Source organism: Lepus europaeus, chromosome 2 (assembly GCF_033115175.1).
Source record: "Lepus europaeus isolate LE1 chromosome 2, mLepTim1.pri, whole genome shotgun sequence".
In the NCBI taxonomy this organism is placed as follows: Eukaryota; Metazoa; Chordata; class Mammalia; order Lagomorpha; family Leporidae; genus Lepus; species Lepus europaeus.
Window position 1 is genome coordinate 151,173,835 of NC_084828.1, and position 24,105 is coordinate 151,197,939.

The 24,105-nt window shown below is 42.1% G+C and overlaps 1 protein-coding gene across 1 annotated transcript in view; it reads right to left on the minus strand.

Annotated features, from left to right (window-relative positions):
- HACL1 (2-hydroxyacyl-CoA lyase 1) overlaps window positions 1-24,105 on the minus strand; it is a 44,407-nt gene that overhangs the window by 16,535 nt on the left and 3,767 nt on the right. The window contains exons 3-9 of the mRNA XM_062214963.1: window positions 23,171-23,211; window positions 20,570-20,650; window positions 18,450-18,522; window positions 16,181-16,258; window positions 13,618-13,712; window positions 11,230-11,342; window positions 7,390-7,525 (exon numbers count right to left, since the gene is read on the minus strand). Of these exons, the coding sequence (XP_062070947.1) occupies window positions 7,390-7,525; window positions 11,230-11,342; window positions 13,618-13,712; window positions 16,181-16,258; window positions 18,450-18,522; window positions 20,570-20,650; window positions 23,171-23,211 (617 nt within the window). The remainder of the gene's footprint in view (window positions 1-7,389; window positions 7,526-11,229; window positions 11,343-13,617; window positions 13,713-16,180; window positions 16,259-18,449; window positions 18,523-20,569; window positions 20,651-23,170; window positions 23,212-24,105) is intronic.

Consider the following 24,105-nt stretch of genomic DNA (forward strand, 5'->3'; position numbering starts at 1 on the left):
CTAGTTTTTTTTCTATGTTAAGTATATTTTTATAAAGTTGAGTTTATATAATAAAACACTGTCTCATGAACTTTTGCTATTAATAAACTTTTTTAGTCATTCATATTTGTCTTAAATATAATTTTTAAAGGTTACATATTTTATTGAACACATATATCATAATTTATTTAATATTTTATCAAATTCTAAACAGTTTCTGATATTAAGAGTACTAGGCTGCACATCTTTATGCTTGAATTTTAATGTACACTGGTAGAAGCAGATGTTCTGGGAATGTATATTCCTAGAAGCAGGTATGTTTAAGACCATAGATTCATATTCCCAAATTACTTTCTAAAATATCATACTAACCATATTTATGGTAGTTTTACTTTATATACCTTATTACTTTTGTCAACATAACTTCTAATGATTTAAAGACTTTTACTTTGGTATCCATAGTGACATCAACATAGCCAGACTGGCAATCTTATGTTTGCCCTCCTATATCTTTGCCCAGTCTGTTTTTTAAGCTGCATTCATTTTGCTTCAGATATGCCTCTTATAATGCATACAGTTGCTGTTACTATTAATCCAATCTAAATGTCTCTCTTTCTGAAGTCTTATAATTTCTCTAAGTTTTGTTTTGACTTTTACTTCTCATTTTTTTTGCTTCTTGGCTTTTTTCCTATCATGCCATACAGTACCTGTTTTTATTGCCTCTGTCTTCTTTAGTGTGAATGCAATTTTTCTCATTAGTTATTATTTCAAATAAATACTCAAAAATCATCTTCTTACACTGCATCAGTCCCATGGGACTCAATTTAACAGATAAAACCTAAATTACAGGATATATTTGTGTGCTGATACTCTAAAACTCTTAAAATTGTGGATTATAATGTATATCACCTTGTGGTCTTTTTTACATTATCAATGTCATTAATGTTATTTTTTAAAACTTAGCTAGAACGAAGATAAATTTGGTTCAACTAATGTTGTTAATTTGATTACTGTACAAAGTATAATTGAATTAAAAGGACAGGTATGGCCTATTAAGATAGCATTAAATGAACAACAATTAAAGACTAAAGAGCAAGCATTACATTTAAAAGCCCTGGCAGTTAGTTTTAGTCCATGCATAAGAATATGAGAAACACCAAATGCATGACAGTGGTGAACTATGGAGAGGAAGGGAAGGAATATAAAAAAAGATACAGGAGGGGTCGGCGTCGTGGTGCAGTAGGTTAATCCTCTGCATCCCATATGGGTGCCAGATTCTAGTTCCGGCTGCTCCTCTTCCAGTCCAGCTCTCTGCTGTGGCCTGGGAAAGCAGTGGAAGATGGCCCCAATCCTTGGGCCCCTGCACCCACGTGAGAGAACAGGAAGAAGCACCTGGCTCCTGGCTTTGGATCAGCACAGCTCAGCCGTTGCAGCCATTTGGGGAGTGAACCAATGGAAGGAAGACTCCTCTCTCTCTCTCTCTCTCTCTCTCTCTCTCTCTGTAACTCTAACTCTCAAATAAAATAAATAAAATCTTTAAAAAAAAAGATATAGGAGTTTGCAAATAAATCTGTAATTTCTTCTTAAAAAATTCTATAGCTATTAAATATTCCTATTATTTACTTAGGATTTCTTTTGTATTTCTACTGGTGGTTTTTCCGCCTTCTCATTCTTTCATAATGATGGCTAGCTTTCTGTGTTTCTGTATGTAGCACATCCTTAAACATCTTCTATAAGGCTAGATAAATGTCAACAAAAATTTTCAATTTCTGTTTGTTATGTAAGGTCTTTATTTCACCTTCATTCATAAATGCAAACCTTGTGGGGTATATTATTATGGGTTGACAGTGTTTTTTCTTTTAAGACTTGGACTATATCTCACCATTCTCTACTAGCCTCTAGGGTTTCTGATGAGAAGTCCACTGTGAGTCTAATTGGAGATCCTCTGAAAGTAATCTGGCATTTCTCTCGTGCCCATTTTAGAATCTTTTCTTTATGTTTTACTGTGGAAAGTTTGACTACAATGTGTCATGGTGAGGATCTTTTCTGGTCATGTCTATTAGGAGTTCTATGTGCTTCTTCTACTTGAACATCCCCTTCTCTCTCCAAATCGGAGAAGTTTTCTGTAATTATTTCATTAAATAGGCTTTTCTATTTAAAGATCTTATTTATTTGAGAGAGAGACAGTGAAAGGGAGAGACAGAGAAAAGGTCTTCCATCCTCTGGTTCACTCCCCAAATGGCTGCAACAGCTGGAGCTGTGCTGATCCGAATCCAGGGGCTTCTTCTGGGTCTCCCACATGGGTGCAGGGGCGCAGGTGTCTGGGTCATCTTCTACTGCTTTCCCAGGCCATAGCAGAGAGCTGGATGGGAAGAGGAGCAGCTGGGTCTAGAACTGGTGCGCATATGGGATGCTGGCAACGTAGGCGTACTATTAACCTACTGAGCCAAATCGCCGGCCCCTAAATAGGCTTTCTGTTCCCATCTCTCTTTCCACTCCTTCAGGAACTCCTAAGACCGGTACGTTGGGTCGTTTGATAGTATCCCATAGATCTCCAACACTGCTTTTAAGTTTTCTATTTTCTTATTTTGTTTTCTGTCTGACTTTAAGATTTCCATATATTTGTCTTCTAGTTCAGATTTCTTTCTTCTGCCTCATCAAGTCTGCTGTGAAGACTTTCCACCACATTTTTTATTTGATCCACTGAATTCTTCATTTCTAAAATTTCATTTTGATTTCTCTCTTTTTTTTTTTTTTTTGACAGGCAGAGTGGATAGTGAGAGAGAGAGACAGAGAGAAAGGTCTTCCTTTTTGCCGTTGGTTCACCCTCCAATGGCCACCGTGGCCGGCTCATCGCGCTGATCCGAAGCCAGAAGCCAGGTGCTTCTCCTGGTCTCCCATGCGGGTGCAGGGCCCAAGCACTTGGGCCATCCTCCACTGCCTTCCCAGGCCATAGCAGAGAGCTGGCCTGGAAGAGGGACAACCGGGATAGAATCCGGCGCCCCAACCGGGACTAGAACCCGGTGTGCTGGCACCGCAAGGCGGAGGATTAGCCTGTTAAGCCACAGCGCCGGTGATTTCTCTTTATATTCTGAATTTCCTGGGAAAAATTTTGATTCGTGCCATGTATGTATTTTTTTTTTAGTTTGTGGATTTGCTTCTGATTTTTTTTTTTTTAGTAATCCTATGACTAATTTTCTAAATTCCATTTCTGGCATTTCCTCGATCTCTTCAACTTCGCGTTCTAATACTGAAATGTTGTGTTCCTCTTGGGGGGGGGGGGTCACAGTAACTTCCTTGTTCTAATACTGAAATGTTGTGTTTCTCTGGGGTGGGTCACGGTAACTTCCTTGTTCTTGTTTATTGAACTTCAACTCTTATTTTTCAGCATTTGTGGAGTTGATTTTTAATTTTTGCTTCTGTTGGTTTTTATCTTTGGGGTTATGCTTCTGTGGCTTCATGGAATGTCTGCCCTTTCAGTGAATGCCGGGAGGTGGATGGTAGGTGTGGCCAGGAGGCTCTGGTCAATGCTATAGGGTGGGGCAAGTTTCTAGGGCAACACCCAAGTTGGCATGGGCATGGTAGAGTACCAATCCCAGCTACGCCCTTTTTTTTTTTTTTTAAAGACTTTATTTATTTATTTGAGAGGTAGAGTTACAAGGAGAGGGGAGACAGAGAGAAAGGTCTTCAATCCTCTGGTTCACTCCCCCAAATGGCCACAGCAGCCAGGGCTGAGCCGACCCAAAGCCTTCTGCTTCTTCCACTGGGGTGCAGGAGCCCAAGCACTTGGGCCATTTCCTACTGCTTTTCCAGGTCATGTAAAAGAACTGGATTGGAAAAGGAACAGCCAGGACTAGAACCGGTGCCCATATGAGATGCTGGCACCACATGTGGAGACTTAGCCCACCACGCCACAGCACTAGTAGAGCTAACTATAAGATGTTAAGTAAACTGATAATAGATCCTTGCAAAAAATTAAGAATGGGAATCTGAAAGGGGGAAAGGGGAAGGGTTGGAATGTGGGTGGGAGGGAAGGGAAGCCCCACTTTGTATCCAAATTGGTATACATGAAACATGAAACTTTTATAACAAAAAAAATTTTTAAGAAATCCTATAGCAATGTGACGTTAATATTTATACTAAATGAAGTTGAATGGTGGTTACCTGAGTACTCATGATAAAGAAATTTTAAGAAATTAATAGGAAAAAACCCCTGTAATATATATAAAAATATGTCTTAAAAGTTTACTTCTAGGGCCTGGCGCCTTGGCTCACTTAGTTAATCCTTGCCTGTGGCGCCGGCATCCCATTGGGCACCGAGTTCTAGTCCCGGTTGCTCCTCTTCCAGTCCAGCTCTCTGATGTGGCCCAGGAGGGCAGTGGAGGATGGCCCAAGTCCTTGGGCCCTGCACCCATGGGAGACCAGGAAGAAGCACCTGGCTCCTGGCTTCGGATCGGCGCAGCACCGGCTGTAGTGGCCATTTGGGGAGTGAACCAATGGAAGGAAGACCTTTCTCTCTGTCTCTCTCTGTCTGTAACTCTACCTGTCAAATAAATAAATAAAAAATCTTTAAAAAAAAAGTTTACTTCTAAAAAGCAGGGGCTTCTAGTGCCAGGCAAGCCTAGATAAACGCATACAGCTTCAGCTCTCCCACTGACTACAGTGGAAAGCCTGGAACAAAACAGAAAGAGCAACTACCCCAGGATTCTGAAAAGTAAACAACAGTAGGCAGGTTCTGAGGGGAATTTAAAATTTGAAGATGCAACCCATACGTGGATGAGTTTCCAAGCTTTTCCCCAGCCGCCAGGAGCCAGCCCTTGTCCGGAACTGCAGGTAGACAATTACTGGCTTTCTGGCCAGCAGATCAGGAAAAGGGGACCACACAAACCAAAGACTGTGGGCAGAAGGGTTCAGATTTTTTTTGTCTCTCTCCCAGCCCTGCTGAGGGCAGTCCCACTGTAGAGCTGCATTGGTGGGCTTCCAAGCAGCTAAAATTCCCAGAAAAATGTGATCTTTCAGGCAGAAGAAAGTAGGAAAAGGACGCCCTGTGGTCTGCACAGTGTGAGGCAGTTCCCTTTGTTTTGTTCTTCAGCTTGCCCAGAGCGCAGCCCCAGTCCCGTCAAGGGCCAGGAAAAGGGGCTCCACTTGGGGGGGGCTTGACATGCCTGCATCCCACATCATAGCTCTTGGGTTCAAGTCTTGGCTCCAGTCCCAAACCCAGCTTCCTGCTAATGTACACCCCAGAAGGCAGCAAGTGATGGCTCAAGTACTTGGGTCTCTGCCACCTATGTGGGAGACTTGGAATGAGTCCCTAGCTCCTGGTTTCTGCCTGGCCCAGCTTGGCTGTTGCAGGCATTTTGGGGAGTGAGCCAGTGGCTTGATGGATCTCTCTCGGCCTTTCAAAACCAAGGAGGGTGGGGCTTCTGGGAATTGGAGAATAGGAGTTGGGAGCTGGGTGGTCATAGAGATGAGAGGAAAGAAATGCCTAATAATCTGGATATGAACCAGCATATGCCTAAGGCTCACCCAAGCTGGGCATTGGCAGACAAACCCAATGCAGCACAGCAAAGACTCTGAAACCGCACTGATCCTGGAACTCCTGTTCCCAGAACATGCAGTCTGAACCTAACTGGGCCAACCTAACCTAGCCTGCATGCTAAAACAAACAAAAATCAACAACAGGGGATTTTAGTATGACTCAGAAGTTCATAACAGTTAACAATTCTGATACAGTCCAAAATTATTCAGTACAGAAAATTTTTTCAAAATGTGACCAATTTTCAAAAGCAAAGATAATGAATAGATGCCAATCCAAGATGATCCAGATGCTAGAATTAGTAAAGACTTTGAAGCAGTCATTGTAACTATGCTCCATGAGGCTAAAGGAAAATACTCTAAAATAAATGTAAGGATAGAAGTTCTCCACAGAGAAACAGAAAACATGAGACAAAATGGGGCAGGCAGTCGGTGCAATGGTTCAGATGCCATTTGGGACACCCACATCCCATATCAGAGTGCCTGAGTTCAACTCCCAGCTCCACTTCCAATTTCAGTTTCCTGCTCATACACACCCTTGGGAGGCAACAGACAATGGCTCAAACACTTGAGTCCCTGCCCCTCGTGTGGGAGGCTATTGTAGGCATTTGGGAATTGAACCAGTGGGAGGAAGATCTCTTTCTCCCTCTCCTCCTCTCTCTGCCTTTCAAATACATAGAAAAATTTTAAAATACAAGTCACAAAAGGATTGAAAACAACTGAAGAGATATTCAAGGACCTGTGATACAATATAGCAAAATGTCTAATATTTTTATAACTGGAATTCCAAAAGGACAGGAGAGAGTGGCATAGAAAAATGTATCTAAAGAAATAACAGTGCAATACTTTCCAAATTTAGAAAAAAGACATAAATTTACAGATTCAAGAAGACTTAAGGAGCAGGCATTTAGTCTAGCGGTTAAGATGGTCCATCCCACATTAGGGCGCCTGTGTTAGATTCCTGGCTCTGGCTCCTGACTCCAGCTTCCTCCTATTGCAAACCCTGAGAGGCAGTGGTAATGGCTCAAATAACTGGGTTCCTGCAACCCATGTGGGAGACCTGGACTGAACTGCTGGCTCTGGTCCCAGCTATTGCAGGTCTGTGGGCACTGAACCAGCAGATGGGAGCTCTCTCTGCCTGGCTCTCAAAGTAACCCACAATGTCCCACTGTTCCACATGTAGGACCCTATAAAAACTTAAATTGAGCAATAAATATACAATGTATGGTAGCCCTGAAATAAATATGTCACTGAAATAGTTGCAGAATTAAAAACTTGGGATGTAACAGGTTAAAAAAAAATTGGATAACTTCAAAGAAGACAAAGCGACCTCTTCCAATCCAGCTATGGCCTTGGAAAGCAGTGGAAGATGGCCCCTTGGGCCCCTGCACCCGTGTGGGAGACCAGGAAGAAGCTCCTGGCTCCTGGCTTCGGATCAGCGCAGCTCCAGCCATTGCAGTCATCCGGGGAGTGAACCAGCAGATGGAAAGACCTTTCTCTCTGTCTACATCTCTGTAACTCTGTCTTTCAAATAAATCAAATAAATCTTTAAAAAAAAATAAAGAAGAAGACAAAGCAAAAGATAACAATGTCCAGATACATCATAATTAAACTGCTGAAAAGATAAATCTTGAAAGCAGCCAGAGAGAAACGTATTACATGTAGGAAAACATGAACTGAATGTAGATTTCTTATCTGAAACCATGTGGGCCACAAAATACCTAGACATCTTTGAAGTGTTCAAGAGTCCAACAAGAGCTTCAAATTATATTATTCTTTCCTAATTTCCCTCTAGATCCTTTAAGGTCAAAAAATGATTTAAATCAGCATAAAACCTGCCAAGCCATTTAACTTAAAATCTGGAATGCCACATACCTGGATCTGGCTGCACCTACACAGTTTGGATGGTTGTCGGGGACAACACCTTTCCCCATAGGGGTGGGCAAAAATGGCAATTTACACTGTTCCACCAGCTTCCGGATACTTTCCTCGGCATGGGCGTAAGCAGCACCTGCAACCAATGCAAATGGATTGAACGGACTCAGTTAAGCTCCAGGCCCTATAACAGCCATTCGTGTACAAGGATCTGTAGATCCTCTCAAATACTCCCCCTTGCCCTGGCCCTTGCTTACCCATAGGCTTACACTCAAAACAAACCGTGACTATGGCTTTTATCTTTGGTGCTTTAAAATGCTGAAGAAGGCAACCGTTCTCATTTCCGCCCAATGACATCCTTAACTATTCTGAAGGATGTCTAGCCACCCCAGAGAAATTACATCTTACATCTCTTCCTGCAGTCACATATCCACTTAATGCCTTGGCCCCATGGAACTATTACCCACAGTTCCCCGAACACATTAGTTTTACTGGGAAGTCCAGGTTGGCAGGAAAGGACTTTGTCCCAAAAGAGAGAGGCTCTCTCTACCCTCATAGATTGCTCTCCATGACCAGAAAACCTGTTTTGCAGAGACTCCTAGTTCAGGCTTGGAAATTCTAAAAGGTGTTAAGTTCCTAGAGCTCTGCAGATCTTTCTCTAGGTTCTACAATTCTGAGATGTTAACAAGGGTACCAGGCGAGACACATGTCATTTGTTTTCACAGCTGTGTGCCTGTGGAATAACCACAAGTCTATGTCACTGAAAGCAACTTATTGGTGAAAGATAGAGATGTTTCCATTTCTAATGTCACAAAGGCCACTTTTTTTAGCTATTTCATTTCATACTCTTTCACAGGACTAGAATATTACTCCATATTTGGCATGTGCAATTTCGTATTGAATCTCAGCATAGTGTACTTTCAATATAATGCTTCTCCTACAAAATCACCTGAGAATTCTTTCTTACATGAGGTAAAAGGAGTTCCTTTTATTTCATCCAGAAAGTTTTCTTGTATTCTCCTTCTTGCCCCAATGTTTTGCATTTTCCGTTCTCTCTCCCTAGACCGCCTTTGCGCTCTCTGCTTGGTGAACTACCGTTTTTTCCAAGGTGCAGCTGCCGTGTCCTCTCTTCTTGGTCGTCGTTTCCTAACAGCTGCACGCACTGGTGCTGCCTTCCCTGAGAACCCACCTTCCCTTTCAGTGCTCTCTCCACTTCAGAACATGCTGCATTTGGTACCAGCTCTGTTTCCTCCACAGTGAGAACTGTGATTTCTCAATATCCTTCATGAACGTTTTATATAATCCCTGCCTTATAAGAATTTGTCAAATGTGTGTTAAAGAAGGAATGGGGGCGGGGGCAGTGTGGCACAGCAAGTTAAAGCCCCTGTGTGCAGTGCCAGCATCCCATATGGGCACCAGTTCAAGTCGCAGCTGCTCTACTTCCAATCCAGCTCCCTGCTAACACCAACTGGGAAAGTCCTGGGCTCCTGCACCAATGTCAATGTGGGAGACCTGGGGGAAGCTCCTGGATCCTGATTAGCTCAGCTCTAGCTGTTGTGGCCACTTGGGGAGTGAACTAATGGATGGAAGACCTCTCTCCCTCTCTGTCTCTACCTCTCTAACTCTTTCAAATAAATAAAGTGAATTTTTAAAAAAGAAGAAGGAGGACTGTGGGGGTGGACAATTAGCCTAGCAGTAAGATGCCCACATCCCATATCGCCTGCCTCTGGCTTATGATCCCAGCTTCTTGCTAATGCAGACCCTGGGAGGCGGCAGATGATGGCTCAAGTGACTCTGTTCCCATCACTCACGTGGGAGACCTGCATTGTGTTCCTGGCTCCTATCTTTAGCCTTGGTCCTACCCTGGCCATTAATGGAAATTATGTGTGTGTGCCTCTATCTCTTTAAAATGGAGTGGGGTGTGAGGGCTAGCACTGTGGCACAGAAGGTTAAGGCACCACTGGTGCCATAGGCATTTCATATCAGAGTGCCAGCTTCAGTACTGGCTGCTCTGTTTCCATCCCAGCACCTGGGAAAGCAGCAGCAGATGGCCCAACTACTTGGGACCCTGCCACCCATGTGGGCGCCCAGAATGGAGTTCCTGGCTCCTGGCTTCGTCCTGGCTCAGATCCAGCATCCCAAGCAGCAGCTTAACCTGCTGCACCACAATACTCATCCAAATACCCTATATTACAAGACAGATAAGAGAATCTCAAAGCAGTTGCTTTCCCAAGTCATAGAGCTAAGTTGTTACATAATGTGTTCAACTCAACTTTGATCTAATAGTTTTTCCTGTTGTCCACCATTCTTATTAAAACTATTTTTATATTATATGTAGTTCATTTCAAAGTAGTTGGTAAGTGACTACCATGATCCCAGAAACCTGTTTTAGAACAGGAAGTACATACTACAATGAACTGCCAACAGGAGTCAGTTGGTCCCTGCCATCCAAATGGGAGACCTGGATTGAGTTCCAGGTTTCTGACTCTGGCCTACCCCGTCCCTGGCTATTGTGGGCATCTGCGGAGTGAATTAGTGAGTGAAAGACCTCTTTCTTTCTCTATTTATCTCTGCCTTTCAAATAAAATGGAAAAAAATTTTGGTTGGTCAGCACCTTGGAAGAAAGCAATTTGGCAGCACATATCAAAAGCCTTAAACCTTGTTTGATTTTCATGCTGGGCATCTATCTTAAATACTAAATACAGAAAATGCTTCGGGCACAAACATTTTTCATAGGTTCTCTAAACAAGTAAACAATAACTGACAAAAATTTAAACATCTGACAGTAAAGTGTTAATCTATACATGAGTAAACATTAAAAATTATATTCAGGAAATAATTTTAAGACAATGAAAAAAATTACAATGTTAAATGACCAGACTATAATACTATCTGTACAATGGGGTCATAATATGTAAAACATGCATTTAAAAAAGGAGTAAGAGGGAGCAGGCACTTAGCCTAGCAGTTAAGATGCTCACCTCCCACACTGCAGTGCCTGAGTTTTATTCCAGGCTTTGGCTCCTGATTCCAGCTTCATGCCATTGCAGACCCTGGGGAGCTCAGCCCCAACTGTGAGCATTCTGGAAGGGAACCAGCAGATGGGGGCTCTCTCGCTCCCTTGCTCTCTATGTCTACCTCAAAAAAGGGAGGGAGGGGATAGAAAATATGTAATGTTAAAAATGATTATTTCCGATGAAGAGATTTCTTCTTTCTACTTTGCTGATTTTCAAAATTTTATTACAGGAGGATAAAAACTCCGCATTTTATTCATAAGACAAAAGAAATGTAATGGGTAAATGTTTCCTTAAAAGGGTTACATCTCTAAATAAATAAATCTTTAAGAAAAAAAGAAGGGGGGCTGGTGCCATGGCTCACTTGGCTAATCCTCTGCCTGCGGTGCCAGCACCCCGGGTTCTAGTCCTGGTTGGGGGCGCCGGGTTCTGTCCCGGCTACTCCTCTTCCAGTCCAGCTCTCTGCTGTGGCCTGGGAAGACAGTGCAGGATGGCCCAAGTCCTTGGGCCCTGCACCTGCATGGGAGACCAGGAGGAAGCACCTGGCTCCTGGCTTCAGATCGGCGCAGCACACTGGCCATAGCGGCCATTTGGGGGGTGAACCAACGGAAAAGGAAGACCTTTCTCTCTGTCTCTAACTCTGCCTGTCAAAAAAAAAAAAGAAAGAAAAGAAAAAAAAAAGGGTTACATCTCTAGAAAACAGACAATGCTAAACGAACAGAACGCTTATTCCAATTTCAGATGTTAGAGCAGAAGTTAAAAGAAATGAACACAAATCCTAAAAAGAATCTGTATTCTTGCAAAAGCCCAGCAGGGTGAGTGCTACCTTTCCCAATGATGAGCAGGGGCTGTCTGGCGTTCCTAATGACAGATGCTGCCTGGCACACGGCAGAGGTGTCTGCCATGCTAATGGGCGGGGGCAGGCAGCACTCCTTGTACCTAGAATGGAAGAGCTCTGTGAAAAAAGGCCAACTCCAACATTTCTTGTGAAAATTTCAAATACATAAAAATAATAGAAAAACATAGCACAATAAACCCCTTATACCCACCACAGATTTGAAAAACTAATATCATTTTACTATTTTGCCTCATACATACACAGACATGCATTTTTTTTTTCTTGAACCATTTTAAAGTAAATTGTAAGCATGAAGAAAGTTCACCCTTAGAAAATTTCCCATGCAGCTCTAGAGATTAGGCCCTTCTCCTGTACAACCATAATAATATTACTATTCCATCTAGTAAATGAACATGTATTCCCTAAAATCATCTAAAAGTCAAATGGGTAACTTATCCACAGGAAATTTGGGTTCATGGCTTTGCACTGTAGTAGTGAGAAAGCTGTTGGAATAACAGCAGACACCATACCAAAAGCTAATAGCTGGAGCTGGCACTGTCGTACAGCAGGTTAAGCCACCACCAGCAGTGCCAGCCTCCCATATAGATGCTGGTTCGAGTCCCAACTGTTCCACTTCCAATCCACCTCCTTGCTAATGCACCTGGGAAAGCAGTGGAAGATGGCCCAAGTCCTTGGGCCCCTCACCCACATGGGAGACCTGGAAGAAGCTCCTAGCTTTACCCTGGCCCAGCTCTGGCTGTTGCGGCCATTTGGGGAGTGAAGCAGTGGATGGAAGAGCTTTCTCTCTCTCCTCTCTCTAACTCTGCCTTTCAAATAAATAAATGAAATCTTTAAAAATAAATAAAGCTAGTACCTAACACTTACTATGTACCAATTACTCTCATGTGATTTCCAAAACATTGAGGCTAGGTATTACCATTATTTCAATTTCAGCATTGACAAAGACGACTCAGAAAATAACTTGCCTAAGGTCTGCAGGTGGCACATGGCAGAGGCCAGATTGGAATAGTCATTCTATTTGAAATCTCATACATTTAATCTCTTCACTCTATTTCCACTCACAGAATCAATGAATATTTTTATAGTACAAGAGTTAAAACTATCATAGTTAAGTATTTCTGAAAATACTTTTCCTCACTGTGGTATTTGTCTTAATAAAAATCCTACTATACAAAATTTGGACATTTAATATTCTCCAAATATTTGACTATATATTAAAAGACTATATATTTAAAAGAAGGTTCACAGAGTTAACTTCCCTGAGGCCTGTCCCCTCCCCAATATTATTTTATCATGTTCAGGTATTAAGCAGCTTGAATGCAGAATGGAGATGTCCTTTTTATCTGGCTCTGCCATAGAGAGATCACTCTTGGTATATGGAGTGCACAGCAGACCCACTGACTTTTGAGAGCAACTAAAGAACCATTTGGGAGGCCAGCTCCATGGTGCAGTAGGTTAATCCTCTGCCTGTGGTGCCAGCATCCCATGTGGTGCTGACATCCCATGTGGGCGCCGGTTCTAGTCCCAGCTGCTCCACTTCCTATCCAGCTCTCTGCTATGGCCTGGGAAGGCAGTGGGGGATGGCCAAGTGCTTGGGCCCTTGCACCTGCATGGGAGACCTAGTGGAGGCACCTGGATCCTGGCTCCGGCCGTTGCGGCCATCTAGGGAGTGAACTGATGGAGGGAGGACCTTTCTGTCTCTCCCTCTCACTGACTGTAAGTCTACCTCTCAAATAAATAAGTAAAATCTTTAAAAAAAAAAAAAAAAGAACCATTTGGTTTACAACAGCAGGGATACACTAATTGGCACCTAGGTTGATACATTAGTCCAAGCACACAAACTAATCAGGGGTAATGTAGATGTCAATAAAAAAATGTTTTTCATACTCCTTTTCATGAAGTGTTTGAGAAATGAGGGGACATGACAAATCAAAGAAACATCTGTGCTGGAGTAACTAAGTCACTGAGAGACACAGTACACAAATATTTCTTATGCTGAATCCTAGTAATTCTTCAACAGTTACTTCGCCTCTTGGCTTATACTGTGACTATATTCAATAATATACACTACAATATGGGAATATATATTTATGATCACTGGAAGAATAAATTCAAATAAAGAACTCAGGAAGTTCCAGGTATTTAACTTAGTAATTAAACTCAAATACAATTACTAAATAATACCATCTTAATTAAGAGAATTAATCCCTTTGAGTAGGATTGAAGTTAATTACTAAATCATTACAAGTTAAGACAAATGGAGACGAACTTACAAACTGCCATAAAAATTCTCCAAAAAAGGTGAGCATTATGATAACACAATTAAGAAAGAATTTGGATAGGACTACTACTCACTTTATAGAGTCCACATTCACCTGGAGGTTCACAAAATCTGCAGGTATGTCAACATAGCAAGCACCTGGGCGGCCATAAATACTGCTTCTTACTGCCTATGTTTATTATAAATAAATAAAAAGAGTTTTAAAATCTCAATCCTTATTATTGTGTTTCACTTGAAGTTAATTTAAAACTTTGAAATGAATGCTGTTTTAAACTTTTGGAGAGTCTTTGTTGGAGAAACAATCAATTATAATTTAAATTGAAACATCCTCCAGTGAGTCTCAATCTTTTTAAAGGTATTTCTGTTTACAAGGAGAAGGAAAAGAAAACAAGCATTCACTTAACACTTTAAAATTCATGTTCTGGGGTGGGCACCTAGCCTACCAGGTAGGAAGCTCAGATCACATCAAACAGCCTGGGTTCAAGTCCCAGCTCCAGCTCTTGACTCCAGCTTCCTGCCAGTGCAGACTCTGGGATCCTGCCCACCTATTATTGAGTTCCCTGCTCCCAGGTTTGGTCCACTCAGCCCCACCTGTTGCAGGCATTTGGGAAATGAACCAGTGGATGGAAGATTCTCTCTACCTCTGAAATAAATTGTAAAAAAAAACATCATGTTCTATTACACTTCAGTCTGGGAACTTATTCACCAGGCTGCTCCTGCCAAGTTTTACGACTATAACTTGTACTTTCACCTGGTTCTTAAGCTTCGTGATTTGGCAGAGTTCTCAGAAACTGTCATGTTGTAATATGTGTCAAATGGCTTCTCTAATTCATGGACTTGAAACAGCTCAAAGGTAATTTCACAATAAACGTTGGTTAGCTGAAATTAATTTGCAACATGCTGCTTCATTAACTAATGGATAGTCCTATATGTATTAGTCCCAATTTTTTTTTTAAGATTTATTATTTTACTTGAAAGTCAGAGTTACACACAGAGAGAATGAGAGGCAGAGAGAGGAAGGTCTTCCATCTGCTGGTTCACTCCTCAATTGGCAGCAACAGCCAGAGCTGGGCCAGTCCAAAGCCAGGAGCCAAGAGCTTCTTCTGGGTCTTCCATGTGGGTGTAGAAGTAAAAGGGCTTGGGCCATCTTCTACTGCTTTCCCAGGCCACAGCAGAGAGGTGGATAGGAAGTAGAGCACTCGGGACTCGGACCGGCACCCATATGGGATGCCTGCACCGCAGGTAGCGGCTTTACCCACTATGCCACAGCGCCAGCCCCAGTCCCAATTTTTAAAAATAACCTTTTTTTTTTTTTGACAGGCAGAGTGGACAATGAGAGGGAGAGAGAGACAAAGAGAAAGGTCTTCCTTTGCCATTGGTTCACCCTCCAATGGCCGTCGCGGCCAGCGTACCGCGCGGAACCGAAGGCAGGAGCCAGGTGCTGCTCCTGGTCTCCCATGGGGTGCAGGGCCCAAGGACTTGGGCCATCCTCCACTGCCTTCCCGGGCCACAGCAGACAGCTGGCCTAGAAGAGGGGCAACCAGGACAGAATCCGGCGCCCCGACCAGCACTAGAACCCGGTGTGCCGGCACCACAAGGCGGAGGATTGGCCTATTGAGCCGCGGCGCTGGCCAAAAAATAACCGTTTAAAACAGCATAAGAGAAAGGGTGCCCAGGGGTTCATCATACATTTCTCTTTTGTATAATTAAAATGATAATTTATACAATTAAGTAAAAGAGAAACTTTTCCCCAAAATAACTTATTTTACCTCTCTGTTTCCATAATTAAACGTTAATGACAGTGACCATTAGAATGTAAAATGGCTTTTTGGGGCTGGCGCTGTGGCACAGAGGGTTAGCACCCTGGCCTGAAGCGCCGGCATCCCATATGGACACCAGTTCAAGTCCCGGCTGCTCCACTTCCCATCCAGCTCTCTGCTGTGGCCTGGGAAAGCAGAAGATGGCCAAAGTCCTTGGGCCCCTGCACCCACGTGGGAGACCAGGAGGAAGCTCCTGGCTTCTAGCTTTGGATGGGTGCAGCTCCGGCTGTTGCGACCACCTGGGGAGTGAACCAGTGGATGGAAGACCTCTCTCTCTCTGCCTCTCCTGTCTCTGTGTAACTCTTTCAAATAAAAATAAATACATCTTAAGAAAAGAAAAGAATGTAAATAGCTTGTTTTTACCAATGTCATTTGTGGTAGGAATTGTGACACAGCAGGTTAAGCCATCGCTTAGGACAACTGCATCCCAGAACAGAGTGCAGGGTTTAAATCTGGGTTACTCTACTTCCGGTCCAGCTTTCTGCTAATGCATCCTGGAAGGCAGTGGATGAATGCACAAGTGGCCCCTGCCACCCAGACGGGAGACTCCGAGGGAGTTCCAGGCCCTGGATTCAGTCTGGCCCAGCCATGACTGTTGTGAGCATTTGAGACATGACCCAGACACCTCTCTCTCCCCCCATCTCTCTCTGTTGCTTGCCTTTCAAGTAGATGAAAAATATACATATAAAAAAAGTCATTTTTAATAGCCTGAGTATATTCCTAATCATCATTCATTTTATTGAGAATAAAAATAACATAAATATGAGCAAATGAGAAAAATTATTTGACTTGGAGAACTTGTTACTAAGTACTGTACCTTTTCAATAACAGAGGGAATTGCTTCTATGCTGCTTGGCCGGGCAGAGAACTTGCTATATAATCTACAAGCTTCAACCTATATGGAAAGTGAAAATCGAAATCACTTAAAATTCAGCTAACAAGCATATTACTCTTCTGAAGGAACACAGAAATGTTAAATCATTACTTTTTATCGTGTTTAGAGGCAAGTTGGAGAAGATTTATTACCTAGAGTATTTCTTTAAAACCTATTCAAAGCACAAATTTCTGCCTTAGTATGACTGAAGTTGCAAATCAAACCCAAGACAGCATTTTAATTTCTCATATTAGCAAAAAAATAAAAGGTTTCATAATATCTATCATGTATCCCAACACAGGGACACAGCACTCTCATAAACTGCTGGAGGGAATGTAAGTGAAGGGAGGGTAACAAGGTCTATGCAGCATTACAGTGAGCATACGCTTGGACCCAGCAGTTCCACAGCTAGGAATACAAGACTTCATCTATTACATCTTGCTATAGTAACAATCTGTTCTTACACTGCTGCCACTTCTCCTCTGGTACATGTGGTTGCTATGCTGTTTGGAACATGTGAGTTAAGTAATAATTCTTCATGTGTCCTGAAGCATTATATAGAGTTTCTCTTGATACCTTCTGCTGTGAAATTGATGTAGCAGTTGAGTCTTGGTCCCATATGCATGACAAAGTTAAGAGTTATCCCTCCCCCAACTTTCAGTCACTTTTAGTTTTAAGGACTTCAACAAGAAACAGGTATTTGGGGGCCAGTGTTGTGGTGCAGTAGGTTACGCCAATGCCAGCCAGCATCCCTTACTGGAGTGCTGGTTCGAGTCTTGACTATTCTGCTTTCAATACAGCTTCCTGCTAATGTACATGGGAAGGAAGTGGAAGATGGCCCAAGTGCTTGGCTCTCTGTCACTCCTGTGGGAGACCCAGGTGGAGTTCCTGGATTCTGACTTCAGCCTGGCACAGACCTGGCTGTTGCAACCATTTGGGAAGTAAACCAGTGGATGGCAGATCTCTGTCTCCCTCTCCCCCTCTCCCTCTTTGTTGTTAAGCCTTCAAATAAATAATCTTAAAAATAAAACCAGACATTTGGATTTTAAATCAGCAATCTTTCCTTTTAATTTAATAAACCATGTTTTGAAAAGATTTATTTTATTTAAAGGCTGAGTTACAGAAACAGAGAGGGAGAGATAGAGAGATCTTCCATCCGCTGGTTCACTCCCCAAATGGCCACAATGACCAGGGCTGGGCCAGGATAAAGCCAGAGGCCAGGAGCTTCTTCCAGGTCTCCCACATGGGTACAGGGGCCCATTGACTTGGGTCATCCTGCACTGCTTTCACTGGCATATTAGCAGGGAGCTGGATCAGAAGTGGAGCAGCAGGGTCTCTAACTGGTACCATATGGGATGTTGGCACTGTAGGCAGTAGCTTAACCCAATATGCCACAACGTGGGCCCCATAAACAATTATTCTTTTCAGGAAGAAGATACTTGGAATGGACATGATCCTTCTTTTTTCATCTATACAGTTTTTGTAGTAACTTTAAATTTCATTTTGATTAGCTTATCTACTTTATCTATATTTTCAATATATCAGTATATTTTAAATAACTTATTATCTACCACTAAGTAGAACCTGAATTCTCTTCCAAGAATATAATAAACTGATCTATGCCAGCGTACATTAGTTTATCAACTATAAAATTTTGTTTACATTTTGAAGTTCTCACAGTGATTCCTGATTTACCAATACTTAGATTTTAACTTTGCTCTTAACTTGTCCCATAATACTCAGATATATTTACCTCATAAGCTCCATTTACTCTCACCTATTTGCTATCTATAACCATAGTTGAAACACATTCTTCTGACAAATTTTCTTAAGTTTCTTTTAATTTTGAAATATTTTCCTTCTACCTTTGAAAATAATCTTGTTCAGATCTGCTTAACAATCAATGTTGAGGATTTTTTTCTCTCAATTTTTGTTTTCTAAACTCTGGCAAGCATAGTTCAAAATCATTTTTATTCCTACTGCTTGACTCTCTGAGGAAATTATTTTCAGAATTTAAAATCATCTCAAAATGGGTATTGACTGTTTTCTCCTAAGCAAGGCTTTGTCTTGTAGTAAGGAAATTGCCTTTAAATTGCCTCAGGTACTTCTGATTTATTTATACTATTAGTATTACTTTTGACCTTGCAGGCAGGAGTGTTTAATAGCTTTCCCCTGACCATGTAACTGTGACAGAAATCAGGGAGCTGGATACCTGAGGAAACTCCTGAAAGGCTCCCATGGTTTCCTGACTTCTTTCAGAGGAACCACCGATCACGATCAAGGGCCTGAAATGGGTCATTAACAAAAGGTGATCAGAAATAACATCAGCAGGGTGCCCAACGCATAGTTCACACAATGAGGAATGAGAAAAACAACACATTTGCCTTTAAAAAAAATTTAGATTCGGTGCTGGGTATCTTGACACAGTGGGTTAAGCTACTGTTTGGGATACCGATTCCACACTGGAGTGCCGGAGATAGAATCTCACCTCCATCTCCAATTCAGCATCCTGCTAATGAGCCTGGGAGACAGCAGATGCTGGTTCAAGTATGGGTGTGTGTGTATGTGTGTGCGCCTTTCAAATAAACCATAAAAAAACACTTAGGGAGCAATCTGATACGAAGAACCTTTCTTAATTTTAGAGAAATATAAAATGTATAATAAACGGACCTCCTTCAAAAATAAAGATAAACTTGTTCAGAGTGTACTTAGTAATCACATCAAGCCCCTTTTGGATGCTAAACTTCCAGACACAGTGACATAAAACACATTTTTACTCCTCTCCTATTATTTTTGGGGTAACAGGAAGAGAAAGTTTACATTTTCTTAGTCTCTTTGGAAATGGCAAAGTGAGTGGTGTTCCTCCTTATTACTACCCTGCAAGATAATAAAGAGAAAGAGAGAGAGGAAAAAAAACAAAAACAAAACAAAAAAAAAACACCACAGGATAAACAAGAAAAATGGGGCCAACACTGTGGCATAACAGGCCAAGCCTCCCATATGGGTGCTAGTTCCTGTCCCAGCTGCTCCTATTCCCATCCATCTCCCTGCTAATGTGCCTGGGAAAGCAGTGGAAGATGGCCCAAGTACTTGAGCCCCTGCACCCACATGGGAGACCCCGAGGAAGCTTCTGGCTTTGGTTCGGTCTAGCTCCTGCTGCTGCAGCCATTTGGAGAGTGAACCAGTGGATGGAAAAGACCTCTCTCTCTGTCTCTCCCTCTCTCTGTCTGTAACTCTGCCTCTCAAATAAATAAAATCTTAAAACCCAGAAAACAATGTCCTTCCCACTGAGAAGATTAAATATGTTATGAACTGATTACAGCATAATCTCCTTCAACCTGATCTTGTTTGTAAAATACCATATGGAGTAAAGGGCAAGGTCAGAGAACAAATAATAAGCAGCTTACAATGCAAGCTCAATACGTGTAAGAATCCACTTATCTTTATAACCATGAAAAGCTGAAGAATTAAGACAGTTCTACATACTCAGCTGGGATCTTTAAAAAAAAAAAAAATTCCTGGGCCAGTGATTGGCACATCAGTTAAGACACTGTTTTGGACGTCCACATCCCATATCAGAATGCTTGGGCTCCAGTCCTGGCTTTACTCCTGATTCCAGCTACCTGCTAACTAAGCACCTGGGAGGTAGCAGGTGATGGCTCAAGTAGCTGGGTCCCTGCCTGTCCCAGCCATTGTAGGCATTTGGGAAGTAAACTAGAGGATGAGGAACTTCTCCATCTCTGTGTCTGTGTGTCTTTTAAATAAAAAAATTCTTTAAAATTATTCATTTATGGTAAACAAAACTAAATAATACATATTTGTACAAACACATACATAAGTATTTACAGAAGGATATTCTAAAAGGTTAACAGTGTTAAAGAATTATTGGCATTTTAAAATTTTCTTCCAAATACTTTTTCCATTGTACTTAAGGCATACAACATTTTGATATGCATATACTAACGTGAGTATAGACTAAACTAACATTTATCATCTCACGTAGCTACATTTTGTGTGTGGTAAAGGTACCTAAAATATATTCTCTTAGAAAATTTCTAGTACACGGTACAATACAGTTAGCAATATTTTTGCTACAAAGGTGCTAGGAGGGAAGATTAGGTTTATAGACTAATTTATCCTGCACAAGTTACACTTTGTATTTTTCACCCTGTCTCCCTATTCCCCATTTGCCTCCTTACTCTCCGATTAACCACCTTTCCATTGTGTTTGTGAATTAGGCTTCTCTGCCAAATCTCTCTAGATCACCTCTACTCAGTCCATGCAGTGACACTTTAAGGAAATGTTATCAATAATAATAATTTGATTGATTACCAACAGTTCATGTTTGCATTTGCCATACCACCCAAAGCGTGGATGAGACCTGGGCCGGAAACAACAAGGCATACTCCTGGCCTACAAGAAAAACAGAAATTATTATTATTTTTTATTCAAAAGGCAAAGTACAGAGAAAGAGAAGAGAAGAGAGGAGAGGAGAGGAGAGGAGAGGAGAGGAGAGGAGAGGAGAGGAGAGGGGAGGGGAGGGGAGGGGAGGGGAGGGGAGGGGGGAAGGGAGGGGAGGGGAGGGGAGAAGAGAGAGGAGAGAAGAGAGAAGAGAGAAGCGAGAAGAGAGAAGAGAGGAGGAGAGCAGAGGAGAGAGAAGAGAGGAGAAGAGAGGAGAGGAGAGGAGAGGAGAGGAGAGGAGAGGGGAGGGGAGGGGAGGGGAAGGGAGGGGAGGGGAGGGGAGGGGAGGGGGGAAGGGAGGGGAGGGGAGGGGAGGGGGGAAGGGAGGGGAGGGGAGGGGAGGGGAGGGGAGAAGAGAGAGGAGAGAAGAGAGAAGAGAGAAGAGAGGAGGAGAGCAGAGGAGAGAGAAGAGAGGAGAGGAGAGGAGAGGAGAGGGGAGGGGAGGGGAGGGGAAGGGAGGGGAAGGGAGGGGAGGGGGGAAGGGAGGGGAGGGGAGGGGAGGGGAGAAGAGAGAGGAGAGAAGAGAGAAGAGAGAAGAGAGGAGGAGAGCAGAGGAGAGAGAAGAGAGGAGAAGAGAGGAGAGGAGAGGAGAGGAGAGGAGAGGAGAGGAGAGGAGAGGAGAGAGGAGAGAGGAGGAGAGAGGAGAAGAGAGGGGCAGAGAATCTTCCATCCACTGGTTCATTCTCCAAACGGCTGCAACAACCAGGACTAGGCCAGGCCAAAGCCAGGAGCCAGGAACTTCTTATGGGTTTCCCACATGGGTGCAGGGGCCCAAGGACTTAAAGCACATTTTGCTGCTTTTCCCAGGTCATTAGTTGGGAGTTGGGGTCGAAGTGGAACAGCTCGATCCAGAATGGGCGCCCATAAGGGATGGCAGCGTTGCAGTGGAGGCTTAACCTGCTATGCTACAGCACCCACCCCAACAAAATCTATTTTATTATAAGCAGTATGGAAACCTTCCTGACTTCACAGGACATACAAGTCTTCACTATAATTGGTAAATAATCATTCAAGTACTTTAAATCAGAAGAAAGGTAAATAGTGCTATGGTGTACCAGGTAAAGCCTCAGCCTGCAGTGCCAGCATCCCACATGGGCACCAGTTCAAGTTCCAGCTGCTTCTCTGCTATGGCCTGGGCAAGCAGTAGAAGATGGCCCAAGTGCTTGGGCCCCTGCAGTCGTGTGAGAGACCAGGAAGAAGCTCCTGGCTCTTGGCTTTGGACTGCCTTAGCTCCTGCTTAGCTCCAGCCATAGAGGCCATTTGGTGAGTGAACCAGCGGATGGAAGACCTTTCTCTGTCTCTCCCTCTCTCTGTAATTCTCTCAAATAAATAAATGAACAAATCATGTATAATAATTGGAAAAGATTAACAAAAAGAACTATAAAAAAGGTGTTTACTACAACTGAGCAACTGTAATTTAAATATTATTTAATTTTAATTAGTTAATTTAAATGTAAATAGTCATATGTGCTGGGAGCTCCTATACTAGACAGTGCAGCTCTAGAAGTCCATTCAAATAACAAAATTTCAGGGCCGGCACTGTGGCATAGTCACAGCTGCTCCACTTCTGATCCAGCTCCTTGCTAAGGTGCTTGGGAAAGCGATGGAGGACGGCCCAAGTCCTTGGGCCCCTGCACCCATGTAGGAAACCTGGAGAAGTTCCTGGCTCCTAGCTTCAGCCTAGTCCAGCTCTGGCTATGATGGGTACCTAGGGAGTGAACCAGTGAACTGAAGATCTTTTTCTGTTTCTCTGCCTTTCAAATGAAAATATATATATATATATATATATTTTTTTTTTTAAATGAAAAAGTATGACAGAAATTATAGTAGGAGTCAACAATTCTGCTCAAAAAATATTTTTAAAAAACTGGAAAAATATAAAAAATTCTTTAACAGTTGTTGGATCATAGATGATTTGTTTCCTTTTTATATACTTTACTATATATCCAAGTAATCTAAAGTAAATATTGTTTATCAACTTTTAATAAGAGTGGTGAGTATACTCTTAGGAAGCATGGACACACACTAAAAATTTGAACCAGTAGAACAAGCCCAGGAATCTCATTTTCGAACAGCTTTTTTTTTTCAAAGATTTATTTTATTTATTTGAAAGAAAGTTACAGAGACAGGTAGAGCCAGAGAGAGACAGAGAGAGAGGTCTTCCATTCTGCTGGTTCACTCCCCTGGAAAAACTATTTTGAACTAAATATGCCACGGCAGTTAGGAGATCCAAGACGAGGTATAACACATCTCTGACCACCGGTGGTTCACTCTGCAAAATGACAGTTTGTTCCATTCTAAAATACTTTTCTGGTATCATTATCCTTTTGATCCGACCCTAAGTTCTAAATTTATTTTTCTTTTTAAAGCCACCTTCTATAATCTTTTCAAGTCAACAAATTCTTCAACAATTATATAATGGTTCCATCCAAAACCATCAAAGTAATTGAAATTAAGCAGATTTTTGCTTACCTGCCAGTCAGATATCCAACTGTGGAGGCAGCATAACAAGCCTACAAAGAAAAAAAAAAAACATGGAAATTAAGCATACCAGGATCCTTAGAGTTACCAGTATTTCCTACACTAGAACCTAACGGTAAAGAAAGAATTGGGACATTTTCTATTTTAACAAGAAATGTTCCATCTGTACATTCCAAATATGATGTCTTATCTGTTAGGTCTTTAAGTTATCTGAAAGGCACAGCAGCAAGAGAGAGAGAGGAGAGAGATCTTCCGTGTGCTGGTTCACTCCTCAGATGGTTGCAATAGTTGTGGTTGGGACAGAGGGAACCTAGGAGCCAGGAACACCATCCAGGTCTCCACAGGGTGACAGGGGCTCAAGTTCTTGGGCCATCCTCCACTGCCTCCCCAGGTGCATTAGCAGGAAACTGGGTTGACTTTTCCTCTTATTTTATCCCATTCATTTTGAGTTTGATAGCTTTTTTCTCTCTACCATCTTAAAATAAAAGCTTAGAGTGCTGATTTTATTATCTTTACTAGCAGACTTATTTAAAGCTGTTCCCTATTCTCCGTAAGAACTGCTTTAGCTATATCCTACAAGCCTGACATTTCATCTTTTAATTAACAATACTTCTATCCTCCACTGTGATTTCTTCTTCAACCCACTGGTTAATTACAGTCTGTAGGGATGTCTCCCTTTTTATTCTTGATATTGGTAATCTGTGTTTTCTCTTTTATTATTGATCAATCTTGATATTTATAGAGTTTATTAATCTTTTCAAATATTTAAAAAGCACCAAAGAGTGTATTGCTTAGTTTTCAAATGCCTGAAATTTTCTACTGATCTCTCCAAAACCAAGTTCAACTTTATTTCCACATAGTGAAGTTACATACACTGTAGGCTTTCTCTGTGGTGATTTGTTGAAAATTCCTTGATAGCCTGCATA